The following is a 27,657-nucleotide window of genomic DNA, read 5'->3' on the forward strand; positions in this document are numbered from 1 at the left end:
CCTTAAAGAACTAAAAATAGAACTACCGTTTAATCCAGCAGTCCCATTGCTGGGTATCAATCTACTCGAAGGAAAAGTAAGCATTATATGAAAAAGACACATGCACACCTGTTTATAGCAAAACAATTTGCGATTGTGAAGCTATGACACCAACCTAAATACCCATTGAACAATGACGGATTAAATAAAATGTGGTATTTGTACAAAATGGAATACTACCCATCCATAACACAGAATGAAATAATGTCTTTTGTAGCAACTTGGATGGATCTGGAGGCCATTATTCTAAGTGAAGTAAACCAAATATTGTATGTTCTCACTTATAAGTGGGAGCTAAGCTATGAGGACACAAAGGCAGAAGAGTTATTTAATGGACTTTAGGTACTTGCAGAGAGAGGTTGGGAGGGGAGTGCCAGATAAAAGACTACATATTGGGCACAGTGTACTCTGCTTGGGTGATGGGTGCACTAAAATCTCAGAAATAACCACTAAAGAGCTTTTCTGTGTAACCAAACACCACATGTACCCCCAAAACTATTGAAATAAAAAATAATGAAAAAGCACAGAGGATTTACACTAAGTGATTTCAAGACAATGTTATATTGGCATGAGGATAGACACTGAAATAGAGAGTTCAGAAAGAATTCCATGCCTATATGATCAAGTAATTTTCTAAGTAACTTAAAGAGGAAAAAAGTATTTTTAACAATTAATTTTGGATGTTTTGACATATATGGAAAAGATTAACTTGCATAATAACTCATACCATATATGAAAATTAACTCAAAATGAGCATAGATATTCATATGAAACTTAAATATATAATTTCTAGAAGGAAATATAGCAGCATAATCTATATAACGATGGGTTAAACAAAGATTTCTTAGAACACAAAATGTCGAGCAACATAAAAGTAATAAATTGGAAAACTCTAAACCTAAAACCTTTGCTCTTTAAAAGCCATTATGCAGAAAATTGACATGTCTCAGCCTTGGAGGAAATGTTTACAAAGCATACATCTTGTAAATAATTTGTTTTCAAAATATATAAGTAACTTGTACAAACCAGTAAGGATAAAATAACCAAATAAAATTAGGGGAAAAAAATTGAACATAACTCCACAAAAGAAGATATATGAATGGAAGATAAACACATAAAAAGATGCTCAACATTATTACTTCTTAGTGAAGTGTAAATCAAAACCATAGTTAGATACTACTACACTCCCACTAGGATGGCTACAATGAACAAAAACAAAAACAAAAGTCCTGGTAGTAATGTTTTGACAAAGGTGCAAAGTGTCTGGAATTCTCATACACAGCTGCTAGGAATGAAAGTAGTTTAGCCATGTTGATAAGTAACTTGGTAGTTTTTTTAAAAGTTGAACATACATTTACCAAATGACTCAGAAATCCCAGTCTTAGGTACTTACCCAAAATAAATGAAAACATTTATCTTTAAAAATACTGTATTGTACTTAAACGTTCATTGCAACTTTGTAAGATGTGAGGGGATGGAATTTATCATAAACAGGCAAAATGATGGAAAAATTGTGTCTTGGTTTTAGCAATGTTACAGAACTATATACATTACTCAGCATAAAGCAGATGAGTTTTAATATCAGTTTTACTTCAGGTATGCTGATTAAAACAAAATGACACTTCAGGCAGGGCATGGTGGCTCATGCCTGTAATCCAGCACTTTGGGAGGCTGAGGCTGGTAGATCATGAAGTCAGGAGTTAAAGCCCAGCCTGGCCAACATGGTGAAACCTTGTCTCTACTAAAAATACAAAAATTAGCTGGGCAAGGTGGTGCGTGCCTGTAATCCCAGCTATTCAAGAGGCTGAGGCAAGAGAATGGCTTGAACCTGGGAGATGGAGGTTGCAGTGAGCTGAGATCAAGCCACTGCACTCTAGACTGGGTGACAGAGCAAGATTCCATCTCAAAAAAAAAAAAAAAAAAATAGACACTTCAACCACAGGATAAACATGGGATCTGTATGAATACTGACGTGTTTCTCACAAACACAAACATTCATTTGTGTTCTGCCACCTGGTAAATATATACAGTATCTAGCTTCTTTAAATAAGTGGATGAATGTCTTATAAAAATTAGGATGGAGATTATTGCCTAATTTCCCATTAGGCATTAAAAATCATGACCAAATAATAATGAAACAGGAGAATTCACAGATATAAATCCTAGAGAATAAAGTAAATTTTCTCTCTATTCAGTATTACTTAATACAGTATTAGAGTTAACATGCATTGCAAATGATAATAATGACTGTTGTTTTATTTTCATCTGGGCAAAGATAAAAAAGAAAATAATAATAACACTTCAAATCATTTATATTAATTCCCTAAGAAGTGAACAGGAAGATTTTCTGTAACCTTTGCATTCTATATTTGAAGGATGTTATATTTGTTTTAAAAAAGATATACATTCTATTTTTTACATATGCATGTGTGTGAGTGTGTGTGTATGTGTGTGTGGGGGTATTAGTCTGTTCTCCCACTGCTAATAAAGACACATCCATGACCAAATAATTTATAAAGGAAAGTGGTTTCATTGACTCACAGTTTCACATGGCTGGGATGCCTCACAATCATGACAGAAGGCAAATGGGGAGCAAAGTCACATCTTACATGGCAGCAGGCAAGAGAGCTTGTGTAGGGGAACTCCCCTTTATAAAGCCATCAGCTTTCAAGATACTTATTCACTCTCACTAGAATAGCATGGGAAAGACCCACCCCATGATTCAGTTGCCTCCCACTGGGTCCCTCCCATGACACATGGTAATTATGGGAGCTACAATTCAAGATAAGATTTGGGTGAGGACACAGCCAAACATGTCAGTGTATATATACACACAGTCTGTGTAATGGCAGTCTGAGAAATAGAGGTAAACCTTTCTTTGATCCAGGCAATGTTATTTAGCTTTATGATAAAAGAGATAAATAGATATTGGTTCCTATTCACCAATACTGAGGGAGAGTATTATAGATTGCATTCATGGCTGGATAATAATTTTTCAGAATTTGTTGTTTGCTATAATAATTCATGATTATATATAATCTGAAAGACTTGGAATAAATGCCATGTTAAAAATTGTATTATTTCCTCCTCTTAATGATTCGTCCTTTTGTGATGATGGTAATGTTTACCTTGTCAATTTCATCTTGACCGCCCATCCAGTTCCTTGGAGACTGTGAAGCAGTTGTTATGTTCTTTGGTAGTAAGAAAATTTAGGCATAAATAGCTCTAAAGAAGAATTATGTAAGGGGTTCTTTCTATTGTGTTTTTTAAAAGGAAGTGAGGTTGAAAGGAGGCATTTTGTGGCGAGAGGAAGAACATAAGACTTAACTGAAATGTTTTGGTGGAATCGTAATTCAACAAAGTATTTAATAAGGACCTACTCACGTGGAAGACCCTGCCAGACACTACTCACTGTTTCATTTAATCCTCAAAATAACCCTGTGAGACAGATAGGATGCATTATTTCTATTTTAATAACTAAGAATATAGTTTCAGAAGGGTCAAATGAATTCCTGAATGTTCCACAGATACTATGGACAGAATTAGAATCTCAACCCAGAGTTTGTCTGAATCTAGTTGCAGAAAACTTACCTGTAATATAACTTAACAGACATATAATGCATTGGCATGCATTGAATATAGTTTATATTGGAGAATCTTCAAATGCCTATCACTAATTCTAGAAATATTACTGCTCCCGTCTTCCTAAGGCATGCAATAAAATTTCAGCTTTTATTTAAGATTTAGGGGGTACATGTGCAGGTCTGCTACCTGGGTAATGAGGTTTGGAGTATGAATGGCTCCATCATTCAGGCAATAGGTAGTTTTTCAGCCCTTAACCCCTTCCCTTTTTTCTCCCTCTAGTATTCCCCAGTGTGTATTTTTCCTGATGCTTGGCTCCCACTTTTAAGTGAGAGCAAGTGTATTTGGTTTTCTGTTCCTGTATTAATCTGCTTAGGATAATGGCCTCCAGCTGCACAGGACATGATTTTGCTCTTTTTAATGACTGTATAGTATTCCATGGTGTACATATAACACATTTTCTTTATCTGCTCTACCACTGATGGGCACAGAAGTTGATTTCATGTCTTTGGTATTGTGATTAATGCTATGATTAACATATGAGTGCATGTGTCTTTTTGGGAGAATGATTTATTTTCCTCTGGGTATATACCGAGTGATGGGATTGCTGGATCAAATGGTAGTTCTGTTTAAGTTCTTTGAGAAATGTCCAAACTGCTTTCCACAGTTGCTGAACTAATTTACCTTCCCACCAACAGTGTATACGCCTTCCCTTTTCTCTACAGTCTTGCAATCATCTGTTATTTTTTCACCTTTTAGTAAAAGCTATTCTGTCCGTTGTGAGATTGTATCTCATTGTGATTTTGATTTGCACTTCTCTAATGATTAGTGATGTTGAATATTTTTGCATATGCCTTTTGGCCACTTAAATGTATTTTTTTTGAGAAATATCTCTTTACGTCCTTTGCCTTTTTAAAATGGGGTTGTTTTTTGCTTGTCAAAATGTTTAAGTTTCTAAAGATTCTGGATATCATATGGAATAGCCAGGTGCGGTGGCTCACGCCTTTAATCCCAGCACTTTGGGAGGCCGAGACGGGTGGATCACGAGGTCAAGAGATCAAGACCATCCTGGTCAACATGGTGAAACCCCATCTCTACTAAAAATACAAAAAACTAGCTGGGCATGGTGGTGTGTGCCTGTAATCCCAGCTACTCAGGAGGCTGATGCAGGAGAATTGCCTGAACCCAGGAGGTGGAGGTTGTGGTGAGCTGAGATCACGCCATTGCACTCCAGCCTGGGTAACAGGAGCAAAACTCCGTCTCAAAAAAAAAAAAAAAATCATTTGGAACCAAAAAAGAGGCTGTGTAGCCAAAGCAAGACTAAGCAAAAAGAACAAATCTGGAGGCATCACATTACCTGATTTCAAACTATACTATGTGGTCATAGTCACTCAAACAGCATGGTACTGGTATAAAAATAGGCATATAGTCCAGTGGAACAGAAGAGAGAACCTAGAAATAAACCAAAATACTTACAGACAACAGATCTTTGACAAAGCAAACAAAAACATAAAGCGGATAAATGGCACCCTTTTCAACAAATGGTGCTTGGTTAATTGGCAAGCCACATGTAGGAGAATAAAACTGGATCCTCACATCTCACCTTACACAAAAATCAACTCAAGATGGATTAAGTACTTAAATCTAAGACCTGAAACTATAAAAATTCTAGAAGATAACACTGTAAAAACCCTTCTAGACATTGGGTTAGGCAAGGAGTAATACCAAGAACTAAGAAGCAAATGCAATAAAAACAAAGAAAATTCCTGGGGCTTAATTAAACTAAAGAGCTTTTGCATGGCAAAAGGAACAGTCAGCAGAATAAACACACAACCCACAGAGTGGGAGAAAATCTTCAAAATCTATACATCTGACAAAGGACTAATATCCAGAATATACAACAAACTCAAACAAATCAGCAAGAAAAAAAAAAACGATCTCATCAAAAACTGGGCTAAGGACATGAATAGACAGTTCTCAAAAGAAGATATACAAATGGCCAACAAGCATATGAAAAAATGCTCAACATCACTAATGATCAGGAAAATGCAAATTTAAACCATGATGCGGTATCATCTCACTCCTGCCAAAATGGTCATAATAATAAAAAAATAGTAGATGTTGGTGTGGATCAGGTGAACAGGGTACACTTCTACACTGCTGGTGGGGATGTAAACTAGTACAATCCCTATGGAAAACAGTGTGGAGATTCCTTAGACAACTAAAAGTAGAGCTACCATTTGTTCCAGCAATTCCACTACTGGGTGTCTACCCAGAGGAAAAGAAGTCATTATACAAAAAAGACACGTGTACATGCATGTTGATAGCAGCACAATTCACAATTGCAAAAATATGGAATCAACCTAAATGGTCATCAATCAATGACTGGATAAAAAAACTGTGGAATACATATACAATGGAATACTACTCAGCCATAAAAACAAATGAATTAATGGCATTCACAGCAACCTGGAAGACACTGGAGGCATTATTTTAAGTGAAGTAACTCAGGAATTGAAAAGCAAATCTTGTCCTCACTCATAAGTGGGAGCTAAGTTATGAGGATGCAAAGGCATAAGAATGGCACAATGGACTTTGGGGACTCAGGGACAAAGGGTGGGAAGAGGGTTAGGTATAAAAGAGTACAAATAGGGTGCAGTGTATACTGCTTGAGTTATGGGTGCACCAAAATCTCACAAATCACCACTAAAGAACTTATCTATGTAATCAAACCTCACCCGTTCCCCCAATAACATATGGAAATAAAAAGAGTATTTCCTAGATTTTCTTCTGGGATTTTTATAGTTTAAGGTCTAATATTTAAGTCTTTAATCCATCTTGAGAAAATTTTTTTATGTGATGAAATGTAGGGATCCAGTTTCATTCTTCTTCATATGACTAGCTAGTTATGCCAGTACCACTTATTCAATAGGGAGTCCTTTACCATTGCTTATTTTGTTGACTTCGTTGAAGATCAGATGGTTATAGATGCATGGCTTTATTTCTGATTTCTCTATTCTGTTCCATTAATATATGTGTCTGTTTTTGTTTGGGAACCATGTTGTTTTAGTTACTGTAGCCTTATAGTATAGTTTGAAGTCAGGAGATATGATTCCTCCAGCTTTGTTCTTTTGCTTGAGATTGCTTTCACTCTCCAGGTTTTGTTTTTTTCATTCCATATGAATTTTAGAAGTTTTATTCTAATTATATGAAAAATGATGTTGGTAATTTGATAGAAATAGCATTAAATTTATAAATTGCTTTGGGCATTATGGCCATTTTAATATTTGTTCTTCAAATCCATGAGCATGGAATGTTTTTCCATTTGTTGGTGTCATCTATGATTTCTTTCAGCATTGTTTTAGAGTTCTCCTTCGAGAGATCTTTCACCTCTTTGGTTAGATGAATTCCTAACTATGTTATATTTTTGCATGACTATTGTGTATGAGATTGCATTCTTGATTTGGCTTTCAGCTTGAATGTTATTGATGTATAGAAATGCTACTGATTTTTGAACACTGATTTTATATCCTGAAACTTTACTGTAGTCATTTATGAGTTCTGTGAGCCTTTTGGTGGAATCCTTAGGGTTTTCTCCATATAGAATCATCTTGTTTGTGAAGATAGATAATTTGTCTTTTCCCCTATTTGGATGACTTTTATTTCTTTATTTTGCCTGATTGCTCTGGCTAGGACTTCCAGTACAATGTTGAATAAGCATAATGAGGGTGGAAATCCTTGTCTTGTTCCTGTTCTTAAGGAGAGTGCTTCCAGCTTTTGCCAAATCAGTATGATGTTGACTGTAGGTTTTTCATAGATGGCTCTTATTATTTTGGGGGTATGTTTCTTTGATGCCTAATCTGTTGAGAGTTTTTTCGTGAAGGGATGGTTGAATTTTATTTAAAGCTTTTCTGCATCTGTTGAAATGATTATATGGTTTTTGTTTTTAATTCCATTTATGTGATGAATCACATTTATTGATTTGCCTATTATGAATTAACCTTACATTCTAAGAGTAAAGCCTATTTGATCATGGTGAATTAACTTTCTGATGTGTTGCTGAATTCAGTTTGCTATGTATTGTTGAAAATTTTTGCATATATGTTAATCAGGGATATTTCTGTAGTTTTCTTTTATTGTTGTGCCTTCGCCAGATTTTGGTGTCAGGGTGATGTTGGCTTCATAGAATGAGTTAGGGAGAAGTGCTCTCCTTGTACATTTGGTAAAATTTGGCTGCGAGTCTGTTTGGCTCAGGGTTTTTTTTGATTGGTAGATTTCGTCTTCTTTTTTTTTTTTTTTTTAATTACTGATTCAATTTTGAAACTTGATATTGGCCTATTCAGTTTCAATTTCTTTCTGATTCAATTTTGAATTTGACATTGGTCTAGTCAGAGTTTCGATTTCTTTCTGATTCAATCTTGGGAGGTTGTGTGTTTCCAGGAATTTACCTGTTTCTTCTAGATTTACTAGTTTGTGTGAATAGACGTGTTCAGAATAGTCTCAGAGAATCTTTTGTATTTCTGTGGGATCAAGTATAATGTGACCCTTGTGATTCCTGATTGTGTTTATTTGGATCTTTTCTCTTTTTTTCTTCGTTAATCTAGCTAGTGCTTTATCCATCTTGTTTATCCTTTCAAAGAAACAATTTTTGGTTTCATTGATCCTTTGGATGGATTTAGGAGTCTCAGTTGCATTTAGTTCTGCTCTGATTATAGTTATGTTTTTTCTTCTGATGGCTTTGGGATTAGTATGTTCCTGTTTTTCTAGTTCCTCTAGGTGTCATGTTAGATTATCGATTTGAGATGTTTTCAACTTCTTGATGTAGGTGTTTAGCACTATAAACTTTTAACATTGCTTCTGATGCTTCCCAGAGTTTTGTATGTCTCTATTTTCATTTATTTCAAAGAATTTTTTACTTCTCCCTTAATTTTTTTACTTACCCAAAAGTTATTCAGGAGCAAATTGTTTAATTTCCATGTCATTGTGTGGTTTTGAGAGATCTTCATGGTATTGATTTTTATTTTTATTCAACTGTGGACCAAGAGTATGGTTGATATGACCTGATTTTCTTGAACTTATTGGAACCTAATTTATGGCTGAGCCTGTGGTTGATCTTAGAGTAGCATGCAATGTTTTAACACTCTCTTATATTGATTATGTGTTATTACAGCCATTTTAAAATATATACAACAATAATTGTTTTGCCAATGGAAATACAAGATTAGAAGCATCAAATGACTCATTAATGATTTCATAGTCACTCGTTGAAATCTTATTGGTAGCTAAGTATCAGTGATAAGAAGTTTTGTTTATGAATTAACTACTGTTCCTCATCTTCCTGATAAAATTCTACTTATCTTACAAAAGCACAGTTCGGATTTACTTTCTCCATGAAACTTTCCCTGGTTCTCTTAGGCAGACTTACATAGCCTTCCTCTCAGTTATTGCTGCACCTTCTAAAGCACCTCTGTTATTTAACTGGTTGTATCAGTTGTGCATTGCCATTGTGATAATACTTTACTTAGACTCAACAGTTTTTCAGGACAGAGTCATACTGTTTCATCTATGATTTCTTAATTCCTATGCAGTACATGGTGCTCAGTAATGCTCAATAAATTGTTGTTGGATAAATGAATGAATAAATGTCTGGAGTATATGACCATATGAATTCATAAAGAATAAAATTTTTGGTGGGTGCAGAAGTTTTTTTTTTTTGGGTTTTAGAATGCTTCCCAACATATAAATAAATAAGCTTTTGCTAAAACAAAACCAAAACTAAACAAAACAACCCTGTAATTTAGAGTCTGCAGATATAGGCACTGTAGTGAAATGAACTGTGGACCAAAAGCCAAGTTATGCAATTAACTAGGTGAGTGACTTGTTATCTTTTATGGACCTCTATATTTTATCTGTAAAATGAGGAATCTTGGGATGGCAGACATTCCAAAGATGGTATTTTAATGAGTAAAAATTGAAAATCACTGCTCTAAGACATGTTATGGAAGTAGGTAAAATAAGCAGTAATGTAGTGGTTTTCAAGCTTTTCTTTTTAAGTGGCAGAACTTCTTGTCAAGTTAAAACTTACACAGAGTTTCAAAATGTAAAATAGTTAAAAATTGAGATGTTGTAGCTGCTAAGCCTCTTTGTCCTCTAGTATTTGTTCCTTCTGGTCTCTCCCTTTCTGCATATCAAATGTATTAGGTGCTTGCCAAATTTCATGGATTAGTCCATTCCTAGGGTAAAGCTTAATTTCTTATCTTTAAAAATAAATATGTCCTGGGCAACATGGTGGAACCCATCTCAACAAAACACACACACACACACACACACACACACACACACTAGCCAGGTGTGGTGGTGTGCACCTGTGGTCCCAGCTAATTTGAGAGGCTGATGTGGGAGGATTGCTTGGGCAAGGTTGAGGCTACAGTGAGCCATGTTCATGCCTGGGCAATAGAGCAAGAACTTGTCTCAAAGTAATTTTTAAAAATTAACAAAAAATAAAGAAATGATAGTTTTTAAATATGAAGATACTTAAAGACCAATCAAAAATGTATTTCTGGCCTGGCACGGTGGTGCATGCCTGTACTCCTAGCACTTTGGGAGGCTGAGGTGGGCAGATCATGAGGTCAAGAGATTGAGACCATTCCGGCCAACATGGTGAAACCCCGTCTCTACTAAAAGTAAAAAAATTAGCTGGGCGTGGTGGCACGCACCTGTAGTGCCAGTTACTTGGGAGGCTGAGGCAGGAGAATTGCTTGAACCCGGGAGGCGGAGGTTGCAGCGAGCCAAAATCGTGCCATTGCACTCCAACCTGGTGACAGAGTGAGGCTCTCTCTCTCTCTCTCAAAAAAAAAAAAAGAATCTCTATGTTCCTTTATGCTCTATCAAAACAGTATTATGTGGCATTCTGGTATTATCACATGAGTTTCAGTCTTCTGCTTTTGAAATTGTTTCTGTTTGTATGCTTGTTTTTCATACGTCCACATAGACCTGAATCCTCTGACATTTTAATAGAGCTGGGACACATAGGCCCAAATTGGTTGTAGCTTCTAGGTAGGGAATCACTGGCAGACTTAATATCCAATTATATTTCAGTTAAGCCAGTAAATATTAGGCCGTTAATTCATCTGAAGTCCTGGAAAGATTTCTTACATTTTTATTGTCTTCCTCTTATGAAGTCTGTAATGATGTAGTTTTTATATTTCTGAGAAAGGAATGCACAGAAACTTTGTGTGCTCGCCTGCTTAGGAAAAGAATGAACTGAACTGTTGCACTTTGTAGTTTCAGTCTTCATCACAAGAAAGGAAAAAAAAAAATTACTTGATGATGAATGTCTGGGGTCTTTGAGTCTAAAAAGAAGACTTGGACCTAGTCTTGTCTGTGTTCCATATATGCTATGAAGCAAGTTTAAACAGCACTGTACTGGTGGACAATTTTTAAGTCTAGAGACATAGCACTTGTGAATGAATGTCAAGAGTCTTCTGTGTGAACCTAGAAATAATTTTAGTGCTGGATTGAAGCCTAATTTAGAAGAAAAAATACTTGATGAATTCTTGCTGAAGCATAAGATAAAACAGAGGCAAATTATTATGTTTTTAAAGTTATGTTTAGATATACAGTTTTATACACACAATCTACATTTTCTAATTTAATGCAAATTCTTATGAGATTACATAAAAGAGTAGCTGTTCATAGGCTCCATATGTTTTGCCAACTGCATCCCTCTCTTTTTTGTTTCATCATTTAAAACATCTTCTAATTCCTTCTTATTCTGAAATACCACTTTTATTCCCAATTATCTTGTTGCTTGGCCCCAACCATCCTCCTTTGCTGCTTGTTCTCTGATAAATAATGCTTATTGCTGCTTCCAAGTGGCAGCAGAGGTAATGGTTGGTTTCGTGAGCTCTGCAAGCGTAGTGCCTGGGTGTGAATCCTGTCTCTCTGCCTCTTCCTAGATTACTGAGCTTAGATGAGTCATTCACCCTTTCTGGGCCTCAGAAGTTTCCCCTGAAAAATGGAGATAAAAATAATTGTGAGAATTACATGAGATGATAGATTTAGGGACTATACCAGAGTACCTGCCACAAAGCTATTCATATCTCTGTCAGAAGAGTAGGAATATGCATCCTGTCAATATAGCTGACATTTGCAGTTACCAGGCATTCTGATTATATTTCATGCCCCCTCCTATCTGCTGCTTTTGGATTATCACACTTTCAGAGAATCTAGCAAGAGGCCTCAAGCCTATCTAGTCTACTCATTCAAACATTTTCCAGCAAATATTTATTGCTTGGCACAAGAGACATAGTGGTTGGCAGTATTCTCTATGAGCTTCTGGGAAGCATAAAACCATTCATACCAACAAATATGTAATTGTGAAAAATACTGTGAATAGAAAAATAATGTGATAATACCTTCTTACAAGTAGCCGAAGTTCATGAAGGCTTTTCTGAACAAATGACATCAAAGCTGAAGGCTGAAGAATGGGTTAGCCAGGCAAAATTGAAGACGTGTTACAGTGTAGCAAAAGTCTGGAGACAAGAAAGGCATGCTGGATACACTCTAAATCCAGTTGAACTAAACCTAAATGAGTTACAGGGGAGAGTCACCTGGCATAAGCATAAGGTGAACAAACAAGTGGAAGCCAAAATAGGAAGTTGAAGCTTAAAAGTCAAGCAGGGACAAGATTTGTAGGGACTTCTATGATTAATTTTCATATTAAAGATTTTGCATTATCCTAAAAATTACAGAAAGCCATAAAGAATGCAAAGCCAAGGATTAATATAAGGAATTTTGCATTTTAAAAGATCACACTGGAGAATAGAGAGAAGGGGAGTGGAAGGGCTTCTTTCTTTGTTCCATAGTTACAGTACCTCGAAAAGGACAGTATCTTCTTCAATGAAGCTTTCCTTGATAGTATTTTTGCCATATAGGTGGCCATGGCCTTTACTCATTTTTTCGCATGATAAACCCATGAGCTATTGCACTTCTCACACCGCATTGTGAACCTGACGCAGGCCACTGTGTTCAGTATTGCAGGAGGAATAAGCATTGATTCTCCTCTCCTAAGATGAAACAGCAGCATTTTAAGGTCAAGGACTATATGTATTCATCTTTGTTTTATCCACAGCATCTGGCAAGTCTCTGCCGCATGTTAGGCTCTCAGTCTTTTGTTGATGTTGTTTTGAGAAATCAGATGAAAAGAAGTGATTTTCATGATGGATGGAAATGGGGGTTTTGGATCATGAATGCAAATTAATTTTTTATACTCTCATTGAAAGTTGGTAATATTAATTAAGTTCCTAGAGTGGCTGTTAGAAGGTGGCATTTAGAAGATCTAAGTTAGAGTATGAGCAGATACCCAGCAAATACTTATTAAATGAATCGAATGTGTTTCAGTCATACTTGCCTTTTACATATTTGTGGATCTCCTGTGGTTCATCTTAGGAGATGGCAAAAATTCCCTAATCCATCCTAAACCTCCTCTAATGTCATCTTCACTTTGGCACAGTGATAACTCAGAGATGAAAACTCTCAGAGGTGGACAAAGCTAGCAATACCAGGTTATTAATATATTTAAATACAGGGCTTTTTTGTTCTTTTCCCTTTGTTTAAGATGAAACATAAAATGACTGAAACCAAAGTGATTTATATGTCACTTTACGGTATTTTAAACTATAAGAGATTATTCAGGTTACTTTTTTTAGACTAAGAAAAATAATTCAATGCTTTAAAACTTTCCTACTTAGTATTTACTGCAGGGAAGTTCACTAACAAATTAATTAAGGCATTATTTACACACGGAGAAACATGGGATTCGTTTGTCCCTTTCTCTCTGTTGTTATTGTTGAAAATTAGCATCAAGCTCAGCAAATTGAATACTAACAATTTTTCTTTTTTCGTCACCAAGTGTATTGATTTCAAATTTGTGCCCTATTAGTAATTTACAAAGAACATATTTTACAGTAGAAATTGGTTTAAGTGGTTGTTCAGGAGACATGTTTTACTCAAAGAAGCATTTAGCCTTGCTACTTTGTCATTTGATGATTATTTAAAAGGATGCCATTATCTCTTTGTTATGTGTTATTCTCTCAGGCTAAGCTGATGGTTTAAGTTCATATTAATTCCTAACACTTTTCAATTTTTATCTTAAAAGTCCTTGATACTTAGTACTTAATTGAAAAAAAAAACTGGATTCTTCTCTCCAAGCAATGCTTCCCTCTAAATATTGAGCAACTTTACAAAGAAAATGACCTTCCTTATTATGTATACATTTTTTTCCTCAAATTTACTTGCTCTTTATTGTTTGTATCATACAATTTCAAAAATTTTTAGGAGGAAGCACATTTGTCTCTGTTTATCTCTATCAAATTAAAATCAAAAAGCAGCAAGAACTGAGTGTAATAGTCCTGAATTTCTGAAAGTGTGGTGAAAGCAGTAGATGCAAACTAAAGAGGGAAGTCTAATATTTTATGTATCAAATTCTGGATATGTTTATCTGATTGTTGAGTCTTGAGAGCTGTTTTTTATAGTTTTCTGGAATTTCATTAGCGTTATAAAGTTTATGGATAATTATATTCCAATCCCTTCATTTGACAATTGAGGAAACTGAAGTCCCAGAGCTAAGCGGATAGCTATAGCTAGTGGGGTCTGGGAGGGGAAAGAGCAGTTCAGGGCCTACCTTGTCTGGTATGTCTTTTTTCAGTTCATAGTGCATTAGATGCTAGCACAAACCAGAAAACCTTCCTTTTCTTGAACTAAACCTTAATGTTAGTTGTAAAAGTTAAGATCTCATGATCTAGTTTTGAGGTTCTTCGACATTTATACTTTATGAATTGATAAAATTTCCAAAGAATTAGGTGACTCACACAGAATGGCCAATTTCTAGTTTTCTCAGTTCAGAACATTAAGAAACAAAGCAAAAATACACCAATGCCTCATTATATTATCATTTCATAAATGAACATTTTCTCATCTAAAAGGATGATGAGTAGGACTTTTCCTATTAAGCTAGAAAGGGCAACTATAACTCAAAACAGTTAATTAAAAGCCATCAAACTAGTTCACGTTCTGTATACAGGTATTAGAGGATGAAAGTGAAAAGTGACCAGCAAGGCAACCCAAAGATTAGTTAATTGCAAGAAGCAGCTACCATTCCTAGCAATGAGGAAAGAAAGCGGAAGATGGTGTTAGGAGGGTCAAGGAATGCAAAGTAGGGGTCACCTCTGGAAGACCTGTGACCCGCAAACATCCACTCTGAAGCTAATGAGAAGATGTCAGAATCTCACATGGCTGGTTTTGGGTCTGCCAAGAGGGAATGCCCAATTTTTCCATTTTCCAGGAAGAATAAAGAGGGTCTTTCTCCAACTCTCTTGTAGTCTCCTACCAGTGATTTCCATTGTCAGCAGCTAAAGGAAGTCACCTAGAAAGAGAACCTGTTAAATGTAGTTTGACTCACACTGCAGAATTTAGAATGATTGGCTTGGGGCTGAAAGACATTGTTAAATAGCCGACAGTATCTTTTCTCTCCATGATCACTTATACAGAAGAATTTTTGCATTTTTGAGAAGGAGAAAGAGAACTGGAGAGATATAGCAGGGAACAGAGAAGAAATAGCAGCAAAGCAGCCTATACATTTAGATATATCTATACATTTGTGTACGTACATTGACATTGAGTGTATACATTTAGTGTGACAAGGATGCTTGAGCTTATTCTGGATCAAGTGGACATTGCAGCTTGCGCCATCATGTCATTATTCCAATCAAGAGAGTAGACTTTACCAACTAGAGTGTCAATGTGTACCAATGTGGGCGAAATGGAGGAGACTAGAAAAGTTATTTCTTTCCAGTGTGAAGTTCCTACTGCCCCTTTAGAGGAAGAGCCTCATCTCAACACCTGCCTTAGAGAAGGCATCAAAGTAAGTCTAATTTTACCAGAGAAGCAGAGACACTCAAAAAAAGGACTACAATTAAATGCCTAGTTAAGTAAGAGATTTTTCTTTTTTGTCATTAATTCTTCTACTCTGCCACAATATGGAAAGAGCTAGAACCTGAAGATAAAAGCAGGGAGGGGGAATAAAAGAGTAGACCATTCTCTCTTCCCACTCCAAGTCCCAGACATTGTCCACTGAATTAAAGCAGTTATAAGATGGGAGTTATTAAATCAATCTGAATTGTTGTTAAGGAGGAGAGTGTAGATTTGATATTGCATATGGAAAACAGTTACTGGAGAAAAAATTAAGACTAGTTCATATCTGTGCTCTACTAAGTTCAGAATGTTCAGTAAATTAGTTCCATAAAAATAGAATGATCATCTCCAAACTAAAAGATAATTTTTAAATTGGGAAAAAGTCATATTTTCTTAAATCTCAAAATACTACTTTTGTTTTTATCATTTATGCATGGTTTTGTCTAGCATGTGTCCATGATATAGAATTTTAAAGTAATTATCATTATTTGTTGAAATTCTTTTCAGCTGTGTATCACTAATACTGATAACTCTAACCCATGAAAGGCGAAAAGACCCTTTCCTCATTTTAGCCTTTAAATACCTGTGGAGAAAGGGGAAAGAGGAAATGATGCAATTATTTAAAGAATATTACAGTCTGAATATAACGGAATATTATGAAGGACTAATATGAATTTCAAAGCAGAATTTAAAAATTTAAATATTTATAATATAAATTATAAAGTACCGCTTTTAAGTTGTGAAATATGAAACCACAGGGAAAACTATTAAACATATATCATAAATGGAATTTGTCATCACATTTGTTACCTTATAAATTTTTAGAAATACTTTGCTTTTATGAAACATATGGTGTTTTATATTATTCAGAAGCAAATTTTGTAAGGGACAGTAATCTTAGATTAAGAGAACCTGACCTGTCCTCTCATTTACAACATGAGTGAGGCATTTAAAAATGTCAGTATCTTTTAAAATTACTTCTTTTTGTCCTTACAATAGCAGGGAGCATGGCTCCAGGAAACTGATCAACTTAACTTGTATTACCAACATCAGAAAAAAAATGATATAAAAACCATTTCACTTAGTTCCACCTTGAAAAGATGTAAATAAGACCCAATCAGCTGTGCAGTGATAGGTTAATAGTCTTTGTTTTAGAACAAGAATGTTCTGGTCTTAACCAGTAGAGTGCATGCCTTTGGGCAGATTTCATTACCGTTCTGAAGACATGATTCCCTTTCTTGTCTTGATACTTGTGCCTAGCTCATTTGGTTGGTTGCTTTTATGACATAATTGAAATCACATATGTAGGGTGCTTAAAATGGCTCAGTGTAAATCCTTCATCTCTCTTAGCCTAAACAAAAGGCAGCAGAGGTTCCTGAAAAGAATCTCCATTGTCACCTGTGAATGAGGACACCAAACTATTTTTGCCTTACAAACACAACTTGAGATAATGCTTGCTGACCTTTTCTCAAATTATCAAAACCAATCTAGATCTTCAAGGAGATTTTACTCATTTATTCTTTGAATAGTTATTTACTGAGACTTGCTTGTGTCAGTCACTGTGCTAGGAACTGAGGGGGAGCTATTTAACAGTTACCTTCTAACTATTGTAAGGTTTTGGAACCAAGTCTGTATTAGTCAGGGTCCCAGTAGGGAACAGATTATTCTTTCTTTTTTTTTTTTTTTTGAGACGGAGTTTTCTCTCTTGTTACCCAGGCTGGAATGCAATGGCGTGATCTCGGCTCACCGCAACCTCCGCCTCCTGGGTTCAGGCAATTCTCCTGCCTCAGCCTCCCGAGTAGCTGTGATTACAGGCACGCACCACCATGCCCTGCTAATTTTTTGTATTTTCAGTAGAGACGGGGTTTCACCATGTTGACCAGGATGGTCTCGATCTCTTGACCTCGTGATCCACCCACCTTGGCCTCCCAAAGTGCTGGGATTACAGGCATGAGCCACTGCACCCTGCCCCTATTCTCTTAGAGGATGAAAGAGAGTTTAATGGAGGTACTATTCACAAAGGCTGTGGACAGTGTTCAGGATAACCAAAAAGGACTGTGAAATACCAGGAGGCTAGCAACAATGGGAAGCTGCTTCCAGTTCTACAGCTAGATAGGGAGGCCTGCAGGATCTGTGATCTCAAGTAGAACATTTTAGCCATGGTTAAACTATGGCCAGCAGAGAGGGACCCCTCTTTCCTCCTGCCCTCTGATATTTTGCAACTGCCTTCATTGGCTGAACATACCCAAGAACCAGAGGGCTAGACAATCCCTGAGGACCAGCCACCCAGGGCACAGACCAGCATGGAGAAGGGCCAAGAGTGTGTCTGAAGGGGCAGATGAGCAATATCCAGAAAATAATCTATATTTCTTGCTTTTTTTTTTGTCTTAGATATTGACTTTTTTCCCCTAAATACAAAATAATATATTTTTATTGTCGAACATTTGGAAACTGCCTTGTAACTTGTGATCCTGCTTTTTCCTAGCCAGGACATGTTTCTGGTTGAAGGCACATGAATTTATACAGTAAACTCTTATACTCGAAGGATCATAAAACAAATTTATTTCCATGGCTAAAACCTTACAGAAATACTCTTGCTTGTCAAAAGATCTACTGATGTTACCCTGGAACATTCTGTCTCTCTGCCTGTTGTAAGCATCCTCATGACAGCATCTTTCTACATGTATTACACTCTTGGCATTCCTTTTTATATTTTTGAACATCATACCGTTCTACGTTGTCTCCACTAAACAAATTCAACTCATTTAGAAAACTTTCTATAACCCTTATTTTATTATTATTATTCCACCATCATCATTTCACATAGCGTCTTTATATTTTATATGCTTACAACTTTACAGTTATAATCATTGAGTATATATAGTTTTATAACCAGCATTTAATACAAATTTAGATCTTGCTTTTCTTAAATTTAGGAGTTTGAACTTTTTTTTCAAGTTTAACCATACCTATAGAGGCCCTTAATATTGACTATAATCCTGGTAAGATATCTCTGTTACTTGTCTACTTTTGCTGGATTTCAAGCAGCCTTTGAGTAAAAGCCTTAAAATTCTGCCTACTGCTGTTCGGTCAGCATTAGAGGAGCACCATAGTTTGGTATATGCTGAGGAAATTCTTTTTCTGGCATATTGAATCAAATACCTGAAAAGCCCGTTGGGTTCTCGCGCTGGAGCACTTATAAAGGCAAAATTTCTCCCTTCCCCCATTCTCTTATCTACTTTGTCAGTTTCACTGCCAACTTCTGCATAATGTAGTCAAATTATGTGTTAGAAATTCAACCCCGGTTTCCTGGGTGATCGTACAATGTCACTACTTAGTATTCCTAGTCACGTAGCTACAATTTCATCATGCTCTTAATCTATATATATCTTCATGTTAGAAAACCAGACTTTTTTTTTTTTTTTTTTGAGACAGTTTCACTCTTTGTTGCCCAGGCTGGAGTGCAGTGGCAATATCTCAGCTCACTGCGACCTCTGCCTCCCGGGTTCAAGCAATTCTCCTGTTTCAGCCTTCGGAGTAGCTGAGATTACAGGAGTCCACCAGCATACCTGGCTAATGTTTGTATTTTTAGTGGAGATGGGGTTTCACCATGTTGCCCAGGCTGGTCTCGAACTCCTGACCTCAGGTAGTCTGCCTGCCTTGGCCTCCCAAAGTGTTGGGATTACAGGCATGAGCTACCACACCAGGTCAGAAGCAGACATTTTTTTTTTTCAATAAGGCATGCATTAAGGTTTAAATGGACACAGTGAAAAAATATATAGGAGTCTTTGAGCTCAGCAACAGTAGGACGTTTTTGGTACTGAGACCTTGTGAAACTATCATATGGACTAATACTTCTTGGATCTTGTATTTTTTTTTTTTTTTGAGACGGAGTTTCGCTCTTGTTACCCAGGCTGGAGTGCAATGGCGCAATCTCGGCTCACCGCAACCTCCGCCTCCTGGGCTCAGGCAATTCTCCTGCCTCAGCCTCCTAAGTAGCTGGGATTACAGGCACGCGCCACCACGCCCAGCTAGTTTTTTGTATTTCTAGTAGAGACGGGGTTTCACCATGTTGACCAGGATGGTCTCAATCTCTTGACCTCGTGATCCACCCGCCTCGGCCTCCCAAAGTGCTGGGATTACAGGCTTGAGCCACCGCGCCTGGCCTGGATCTTGTATTTTTTATATTACATGTTTTTTGGTTAAATTCTGCAAACACAGAATTCTTTGCATTGTCTTATAGTCCATTGTATGACAATTTTATTTTTTTTTAATTTATTTTAGATGTAGGGGGTATATGTACAGGTTTGTTAAATGGATATATTGGGTAATGCTGAGGTTTGGGCTTCCAGTGAACCCATCACCAAAATAGTGAACATAGTACCCAAGAGATACTATTTTACCTTTTACCCTCCTCTTACCCTCTCCCTTTGAGTCTTCAAGAACCAGTGACTTCTTTTTCTTTGGTTTGCACAGAGCGCATCCTTAAATTTTGTTGGTGTTATTGACGTTCTTTGTTTTTACAGTGACTTCCAATGATCTACACAAAGCAAATGTCATGAACTCCAGCATCTCTATCTCAAAATAGCTAGATTTGTTTGACTTAAACCAGGAAATTCAAGCTCTACCTACTGGTTGCTGGAATTTTCTGTGATAAATAATTGCCTACTAGTTTATGTACTAGACGTATGAGAAGTTTAAACTAGTGGTAAAAATTAAGAGTAAAGGTTTTTTATGCATTTATTTTGTATATGTTTATTTTTCTTTCTTTACTTTTTTTTTGACAGTATAAAGGAGCCATATTCTTTAAATTCTGAACTCGTCATATTTTAGATATCTTACCTTGACCAAATAATTTGTTTTGACCCTCTGTTCCTTTATTTAAAAAATGATGAAAATAATCTTGCAAACTGTTATAAACATTAAATATTTTATGGGAATGTGCTTTGTAAAGTATAAAACATTTGTGTGAAATGTATATTATTTTTGTATTTTTCATGATTATTGATTATTTGGGAGCCCAATTGTTACTCATTATTCTTATTCTCTTCTCCCAAACAGTGTTGTACAAATTTCTTGGATTTTTTGTATTAATATGTGGTGAAACTCTTTTCTCAGCATGTCAAATTTAATTAACTTGGTAAATTATGATGTTTGCTTTTGCACATACATTGTATGCATTTCAAATGTTACTTTAGAGAGTATACCACATATTTTTCTCTAAGGACACAGAGCTGTTGTTTTTTTTGTGTGTGTTTTTTTCTTCTGTAAGTATTAAAAAGTGTCAGCAAAACTGTTTTTTGTGCTTTTTTCTTCTGTAGGTATTAAAAAGTGTCAGCAAATCTGCATTGAATAACAGACATCCTAAGAGGGGATATTTTCCACCTCTATAATGAAGAAAAGCAGGAGTGTGATGACAGTGACAGCTGATGACGTAAGTTCCAAAAGGTCCTGATCATGTTTGCTTTGTTCAATAAAGAAGTCACTGGATAATTCTAGTCAAGGGGCAGATGGGAATGTTTAACACACCACTCTGTAACTAGGTGTTTCTAAGACATGAGAATAGCCAGCAGCTGGACCTGACATTCTGTGAGTTGGACAGCAGGAACAATGCTCTCTTTGCATCTTGGAGATGGGCTGAGTTTCACTTTTATGGTTTTCAATCACAGAGCCACCAATCTCTGGTCTATGTCCATATCCTCACTCTCAGATAATTCCGCTTTCCACACTGTTTGCATTATCAGTTCCCTGATAACTTTCTCCCACACTTTCACCCATGTATGGCTAACCCTTGAAAGTCACTTCCTATGGTGAGGTCTTTGACAACTACTTCTAAGAAGCTTGTGGTATACACATCCCCTAGGACTTTGCTACTCAAGTGTGGTTCTTGGATCAGCAGCATTTACATTACCTGGGTGTTTATTGAGAATGCAGAATCTCAGGCCACACCTCAAACCTACAAATCAGACTATATTCTAGCGGGATACCAGGGTAAATAGGCATGTACTTTATTTGAAAAACCCGAATCTAAATCGTCTGAAGAAGTCTGTAAACTATCTTTTATAGCTTTGGATCTTGATCCTTAATTATCTCTTTGCTTTCAATTAACCAGTCCTCCATTAGTGTGTCTTTAATTTTCTTGTCTTTACCCAATTACTGTTTGTAATTGAGCTAAAAATTAAGATCCACTGATCAGATATGTGAAAGGAAAGAAGGGAGGGAAGAAGAAAAAACAAGTTAATTTTCCTTGCTTTCTGTAATAACCCATCTTGTTAAGCTCCTGTTTCATAGATGCTCACCCCATGAACCCTGTGGTCCCTTTGCCTCATCCTGCAGCAAAGTCTTTGGCAGGAAGGTTAAAACTGATTCTCAGCTTCCTTCTGTGTTTCTGTAAGACCCACAGTGCAGAGGGAGAGTTAGGTATGCTATTTAGGTTCTTGCTTTTAAAATACTCTTCTTTTCCATTGCCATTTCTATTCTTTTGTGTCAAAGAACATAGTCAATGTGTTCTGTTCTGTCAACTTGTGGCAGCATTTACTTCTTTTTTTTTCTTCCCTCCTGGACCAGAAGGGCATTTCCCTTAAGTTACAGTCTGAGTTCTCAGTAACAACCTTGCTCAGGATATCTAAAAGAAAACTTCTGGAATTTAGAAAACTTTTTTTTTTCTTAAAAAAAAGAAAAGAAAAAAAAAGCTTGGGATTGTCCCTTAATACTATTTGTATACTGTGTGCTCCAGTATTTTGCTTTTTGGAAGAATAACACTCAGCAATGCATTCCATCTATAAAAGATGGAAAAACAATTAGTTCTTTATCATTGCATCCAGGATACTAATCCTGATCCTCCATGAGGGAATGGTGGCCATATTCAAAAGGAGTGGAAGGTTGCCTGCAGGAAACATGCAATGAATATGAACATTAACACCACCATACTGGATAAATATTACCTAGATTTACTCTGTCTGCTATGGTAGCCACTAGCCACATGTGACTATTAAGCACTAATCTTAATGGAAATTTGCTGTAGGCATGAAATAGATCTTGTATTTTGAATATACAGTACAATACAAAACATTGCATTAATAATTTTTTATAATATTATATGTTGCAATGGTCATATTTTGCATAGCAAGGCTATGTTAAATATAGTATTAAAATACTTTTTACCTGTTTCTTTTTACTTTTTTAATGCAGTACTAGAAAATTTAACATTATACATTTGGCTCTCATTTCTGCCTTGCCCTTTGTTTCTAGTAGACAGTGCTGACCTAGAACTTTTCATTGTGTAACTGAATCTTTCAAGTAGAGTGAAGATGCATTGAATACTTCACATAGAATCACTTCCTTCACAAAAGCAACATGGCAGAGTTTATATTTTATATACCATGCCCTTGAAGTAAGTTTTCACCCTTAAGACAGACATATGTTATTATATTCTTACTTATTTCAACTTAGCAAATTTTATTCAGTGATTTAAATATATACCTAATTATTAATTTAATACCTATTGTATGCTAAACACTGTTCTAGGTTCTAAAGATTCAGCAAGAAATAACACAATGTCCTTGTCCTCTTGGAGTTGACATTCCAGAAGGGAGGACAGAAATAAATTCATAAATTATAAAATAATCCAAGCCATGATAAAAGCTATACAGAAAAATGAACTTGGTCAGGGGTGCAAACAATGGTTGGTTGGTGAGAGTAGGGTATTTATGGGAGGGCAATGTGAGGAGATGACATACTGGCAGAGATGACATGTGAGCAGTGAGGGAGTGAGCCCTGTGAAGATATGGGCAAAGAAGACTCTGAATGCAGAGGCCTTTACTTGTATGCAAGGTGCTATGTTTGGGTCTGTGGAAATACAGGAATGTGCTGTGTCTCCTGTCTTTATATACTTGCGGTACATAAATAAATTTATGGAGGCTTAATGCAATGTATGTATAGGAACAGTATTAAGGAGGCTTAATGCAATGTATGTATAGGAACAATATGCATTTAATGCTTTGGATTTGAAAAATACTTTCCAGAAGTGAGAGGTAAATTAAGTGCTATTGAAGTACTAAACACAAGCAATTAATTATGACTAAAGGGATTACAAGATCGTTTATAGAGAAGGAAGTTACAGGTTTAGGGAAAAAGTGAAAAGGAGAAAATAGGTGAGATGTATCAGGAGATAAGCATATAAATGAGAAAAAGAGGGAGAAAGAGAATAGCTAATATATACACACACACACAGAGTATAGTATATATATATGAGTATACTCTAGTATATATGTATATATATCATATATTTTACATTATATATATATATATATATATATATATATATATATATATATATATAGTACAACCCAAGGACAAATATTCCAGTTATAGTTTTGCATTTCTAATCACAGAAATTATATACACAAGTATATTAGAAGATTGTTTCAAAGAAGGGAAAATAGATAGTAAGAACAATAATAATTGCCTCCAACAAACTAGTCTTGTAATTGATGGTGACTGTCTACAATAAATCACATTTTTCAAAGAAAAAATTACTTTTATTATTGTCCCATGGAGTATCATGACCTTTAGCCTCAATGGGGACTCGTGTCATTTGCTGCTTTCCGTAATTTCAATTTCTGATTTCATAAGACTTGAAACATTCTATCCTATGGTCCAAATTGAACGTGTACTGAAGCACAGTAGGAAACCTTAAAAATACCTTATTCCATTTTCTCACTCTGAGTTTAATCAGAAGAATTCGAAAAGTAGAGAAAGCTTCAAAAATGACTGAAATGGACAAAACAAAAGAGAAGTAACAGCAACAAAACCTTGGCTGCTTAAGCACCAGTATTTCTCATCTAGACATTTCAATGGTCCCAGCTTGCTTGGTTTTGATGTGGGGATATGACAAAGAGCTCACTCCTCTCTGCAAACTTATACTTAGGTGCAGGATTTCCCATTACCTTTTTCTCTGTGACAATCTTTTGAAATTTTATTGGCAAGAATATTGACTTTTAAACAAACAGTTATTCAGAAACATGAGGTTAATCCAAAACTAGATTGTTTCCTTAGGGATTGTTCATATTTCAAGTGAATTTTGGAAAGTATGATGCATTTTAAAAGTTGTAATTTCCAGAGGTAACATTCAAATTAATGTTTCTTTCCCTAAAATCTTTGAAAATCTAGAAAAAGACATTCAAGATCACAAATCAGTAATTGAGAATTGACTAAATTAAATTTTACTTCGATGTTTTTAGTAATTTTTAAGGTAGTGGTATATAAATTATGGGTATGAATTATAGGGTGTAATTATTATTAATTGTGAATAAATGTGCATGAGTTAATTAGTGTTTGTAAAACAAGATTAAGTTTTCATCTTGATTTTAATTTTTGAAAGCTATTCCATCATGTTCTTACTTTGTGGAAATGCATTTAATGTCAACTGAGGTCTTCTGGAACAAATCTTTTTAACTTAAAGAATGACTTCAAATTTGAAAATTCAAGCTTGTTTGCAAGTTAGTGTGGGAGATACTTTGTGATAGGCATGACTTTGTTATTTTTCAAATAACAAGTACCAAATAAGTACCCATTAAGGTCACTTACTACAATTAAACCTGGTTGGTAATAGTTCTTTTTTTTTTTTTAAAGGAGAAAAATATCTAATAATCATATTAGGAGGCTAGGATGATTGGTGGTTTAGCAATATGATATCCTTATTTCTGTTCTTGGGTACAGTGTTTCTTATATGAGAGGTAAAGTATATAGTCAACTGTAGGAGATCGGTCAGACAAGATTTTGCTTTCCAGATAAACAATGCTTTCTTTCCATGCATCTTCAGAACTAGACTGATTTACAGCTAGAATTTCCAGCCTTCAGTTTGTTCTTAAATCTCTTCAAAAAGGTTTTATATATTTTGTCTCCTAAAGTAGTTTGTAAGTCTTTTAAAAATAAACATATATATTAGTGTTTCCTTTCAGTCTCTAATTTACACACACACACACACACACACACCCATGCAGTAAGTGCTAGGCCTGCAATGGATTTAATATAATAACTAGTTGCTAAACAGTGAAACACTGATGCATTCCAGAATGTTTCAAACTCTGAAAAATTTTAAATTGTTGTCTTCTTCCTGATACTGAATTATGGTTCTACTGAAATTCAAATAAGTAGTATTTGAAAACTGTAAGTCAAGCACAAGAAAATATAATGATATCCCATTTTCTGGCATGGAGGGTGAGGCTCCTGAAAATTGTCAAGCCTGTTCTTGCCCAGATTTCTATTATCAAAATATGTCTTGCGTGGATCAGATAAGTGTAAATCACTAGATTCTGTGTTCTATGAGAAAAGATCCTATTCCACTTTCTGCTGTTGTATCCTTCTTAAATAGTACAGTGCAAAATAATAATAGATGTATGTCAAATGATTGTTGAATTAGCCCAGCTAATTACTTAAACTTGAGTTAATTATTCTTGTATGAACTAGGATAAGGGCTGTGGGATGGAGAAGTGAAGGGTAAAGAACTTTGTTTAAACTTTTGGAGGTCTAGTCTCAGGATCTCCTAACTCTAGTCTTAAGGGCTAATGGGAAGTACCTGTTTTTAGGGCCACAGTGTAATTTTCAGGTGAGAAATTTTAGCCGGATGCTAGGACTTCGTTATTCCCTGCTATATAAGTGTGGATGATGAAAATTTTAACTTTTAAACCTTAAGTTGCTGTAAGTGGCCATTGCCGAGCTGTAACATTTTCTATCTTTCAGCTGATATGATCGGTATATCAGGCAGAGGCTCGTTTGGGGTTCCTACTCCCGACAATCTCAGAACTCATAATCACCAAAAGATATGAGAAGAATAAATAGCTTGTATCATTGATTATAGCAGAATGTCTTTGTCTTCTCACAAAGTATATGATTTATGTCAGCATTAGGGCATGTTCTTGAATTATTCTGAGTTCTTATACAACTTCACGAAAAAATTATCACCAACTGTAAGAAGACCTTCCATAAGAACATAACAGTCACCTATAATTAGCAACATTCAGCTGTCCTAAGATAAAAAAATATTTTTACTTAAAACACTGAACTGCTAGGAGCGGTGGCTCATGTCTGTAATCCCAGCACATTGGGAGGCCAAGGCAGGCAGATCACCTGAGGTGAAGTGTTCAAGACCAGCCTGGCCAACATGGTGAAACCCCATCTTTACTAAAAATACAAAAATTACCTGGGTGTGGTGGCGCTTGTCTGTAATCCTAGCTCCTTGGGAGGCTGAGGCAGGAGAATTGCTCAAACCCAGGAGGAAAGGTTGCAGTGAGCTGAGATCACTCCAGCCTGGGAGACAGAGTGAGACTTCATCTCAAAAAATAAATAAAAATAAATAATTACATAAAATAATGAATAAGAAACTTTATATTTTTTCATAGTTTGTTCCCATAGTTGCAGAATAACATTGATTTCAAAAATATATTTTTAATTTTAGCAAATATCATTTTAGCAAATTATAAAAAGAAATTAAACTAGAAAGAAAAGAAGGAGGCCTCCAATGCACATACTACAACTAGTAAACACTATCTCTATGCCTAAAGATCTCTAAGAATATGCAACTGGTAAGTTTATTCTAAAAGCTGAGAATCAGCCCCTTCTACTGTTTTCTGTTAAGCTTTTGACATCAATGTTAGATTCTGATTGTGAGATAATCAAGACATCATAAGTGACAGCTTGATCATTTTAGTTTCTTGTTTCACTCCATTTAACATTTGAATTTCATTTTCTTTCTCTTCTTTTTTTTCTTTTCTGTGGTTCCTCCAGAATGTTAAAGATTATTTTGAATGTAGCTTGAGTAAATCCTACAGTTCTTCCAGTAACACACTTGGGATTGATCTCTGGAGAGGGAGAAGATGTTGCTCAGGAAACTTACAGTTACCACCACTGTCTCAAAGACAGAGTGAAAGGGCAAGGACTCCCGAGGGAGATGGTATTTCCAGGCCGACCACACTACCTTTGACAACGCTTCCAAGCATTGCTATTACAACTGTAAGCCAGGAGTGGTGAGTAGCCTCAAAATCAAATATCAATTCTAAATTT

General features: G+C 35.7%; 1 protein-coding gene across 2 annotated transcripts in view; it reads left to right on the forward strand.

Annotated features, from left to right (window-relative positions):
* The window catches only part of PDE4B (phosphodiesterase 4B), a 578,613-nt gene that overhangs the window by 88,763 nt on the left and 462,193 nt on the right, over positions 1-27,657 (forward strand). For both annotated transcript variants that reach the window (XM_074380971.1, XM_074380970.1), the window contains exons 2-3: positions 20,916-21,028; positions 27,382-27,620. In XM_074380971.1, the coding sequence (XP_074237072.1) occupies positions 20,987-21,028; positions 27,382-27,620 (281 nt within the window). In that variant the 5' untranslated portion in view covers positions 20,916-20,986. The remainder of the gene's footprint in view (positions 1-20,915; positions 21,029-27,381; positions 27,621-27,657) is intronic.

The sequence above is a fragment of the Saimiri boliviensis genome, chromosome 11 (genome assembly GCF_048565385.1).
Source record: "Saimiri boliviensis isolate mSaiBol1 chromosome 11, mSaiBol1.pri, whole genome shotgun sequence".
Classification (NCBI taxonomy): domain Eukaryota; kingdom Metazoa; phylum Chordata; class Mammalia; order Primates; family Cebidae; genus Saimiri; species Saimiri boliviensis.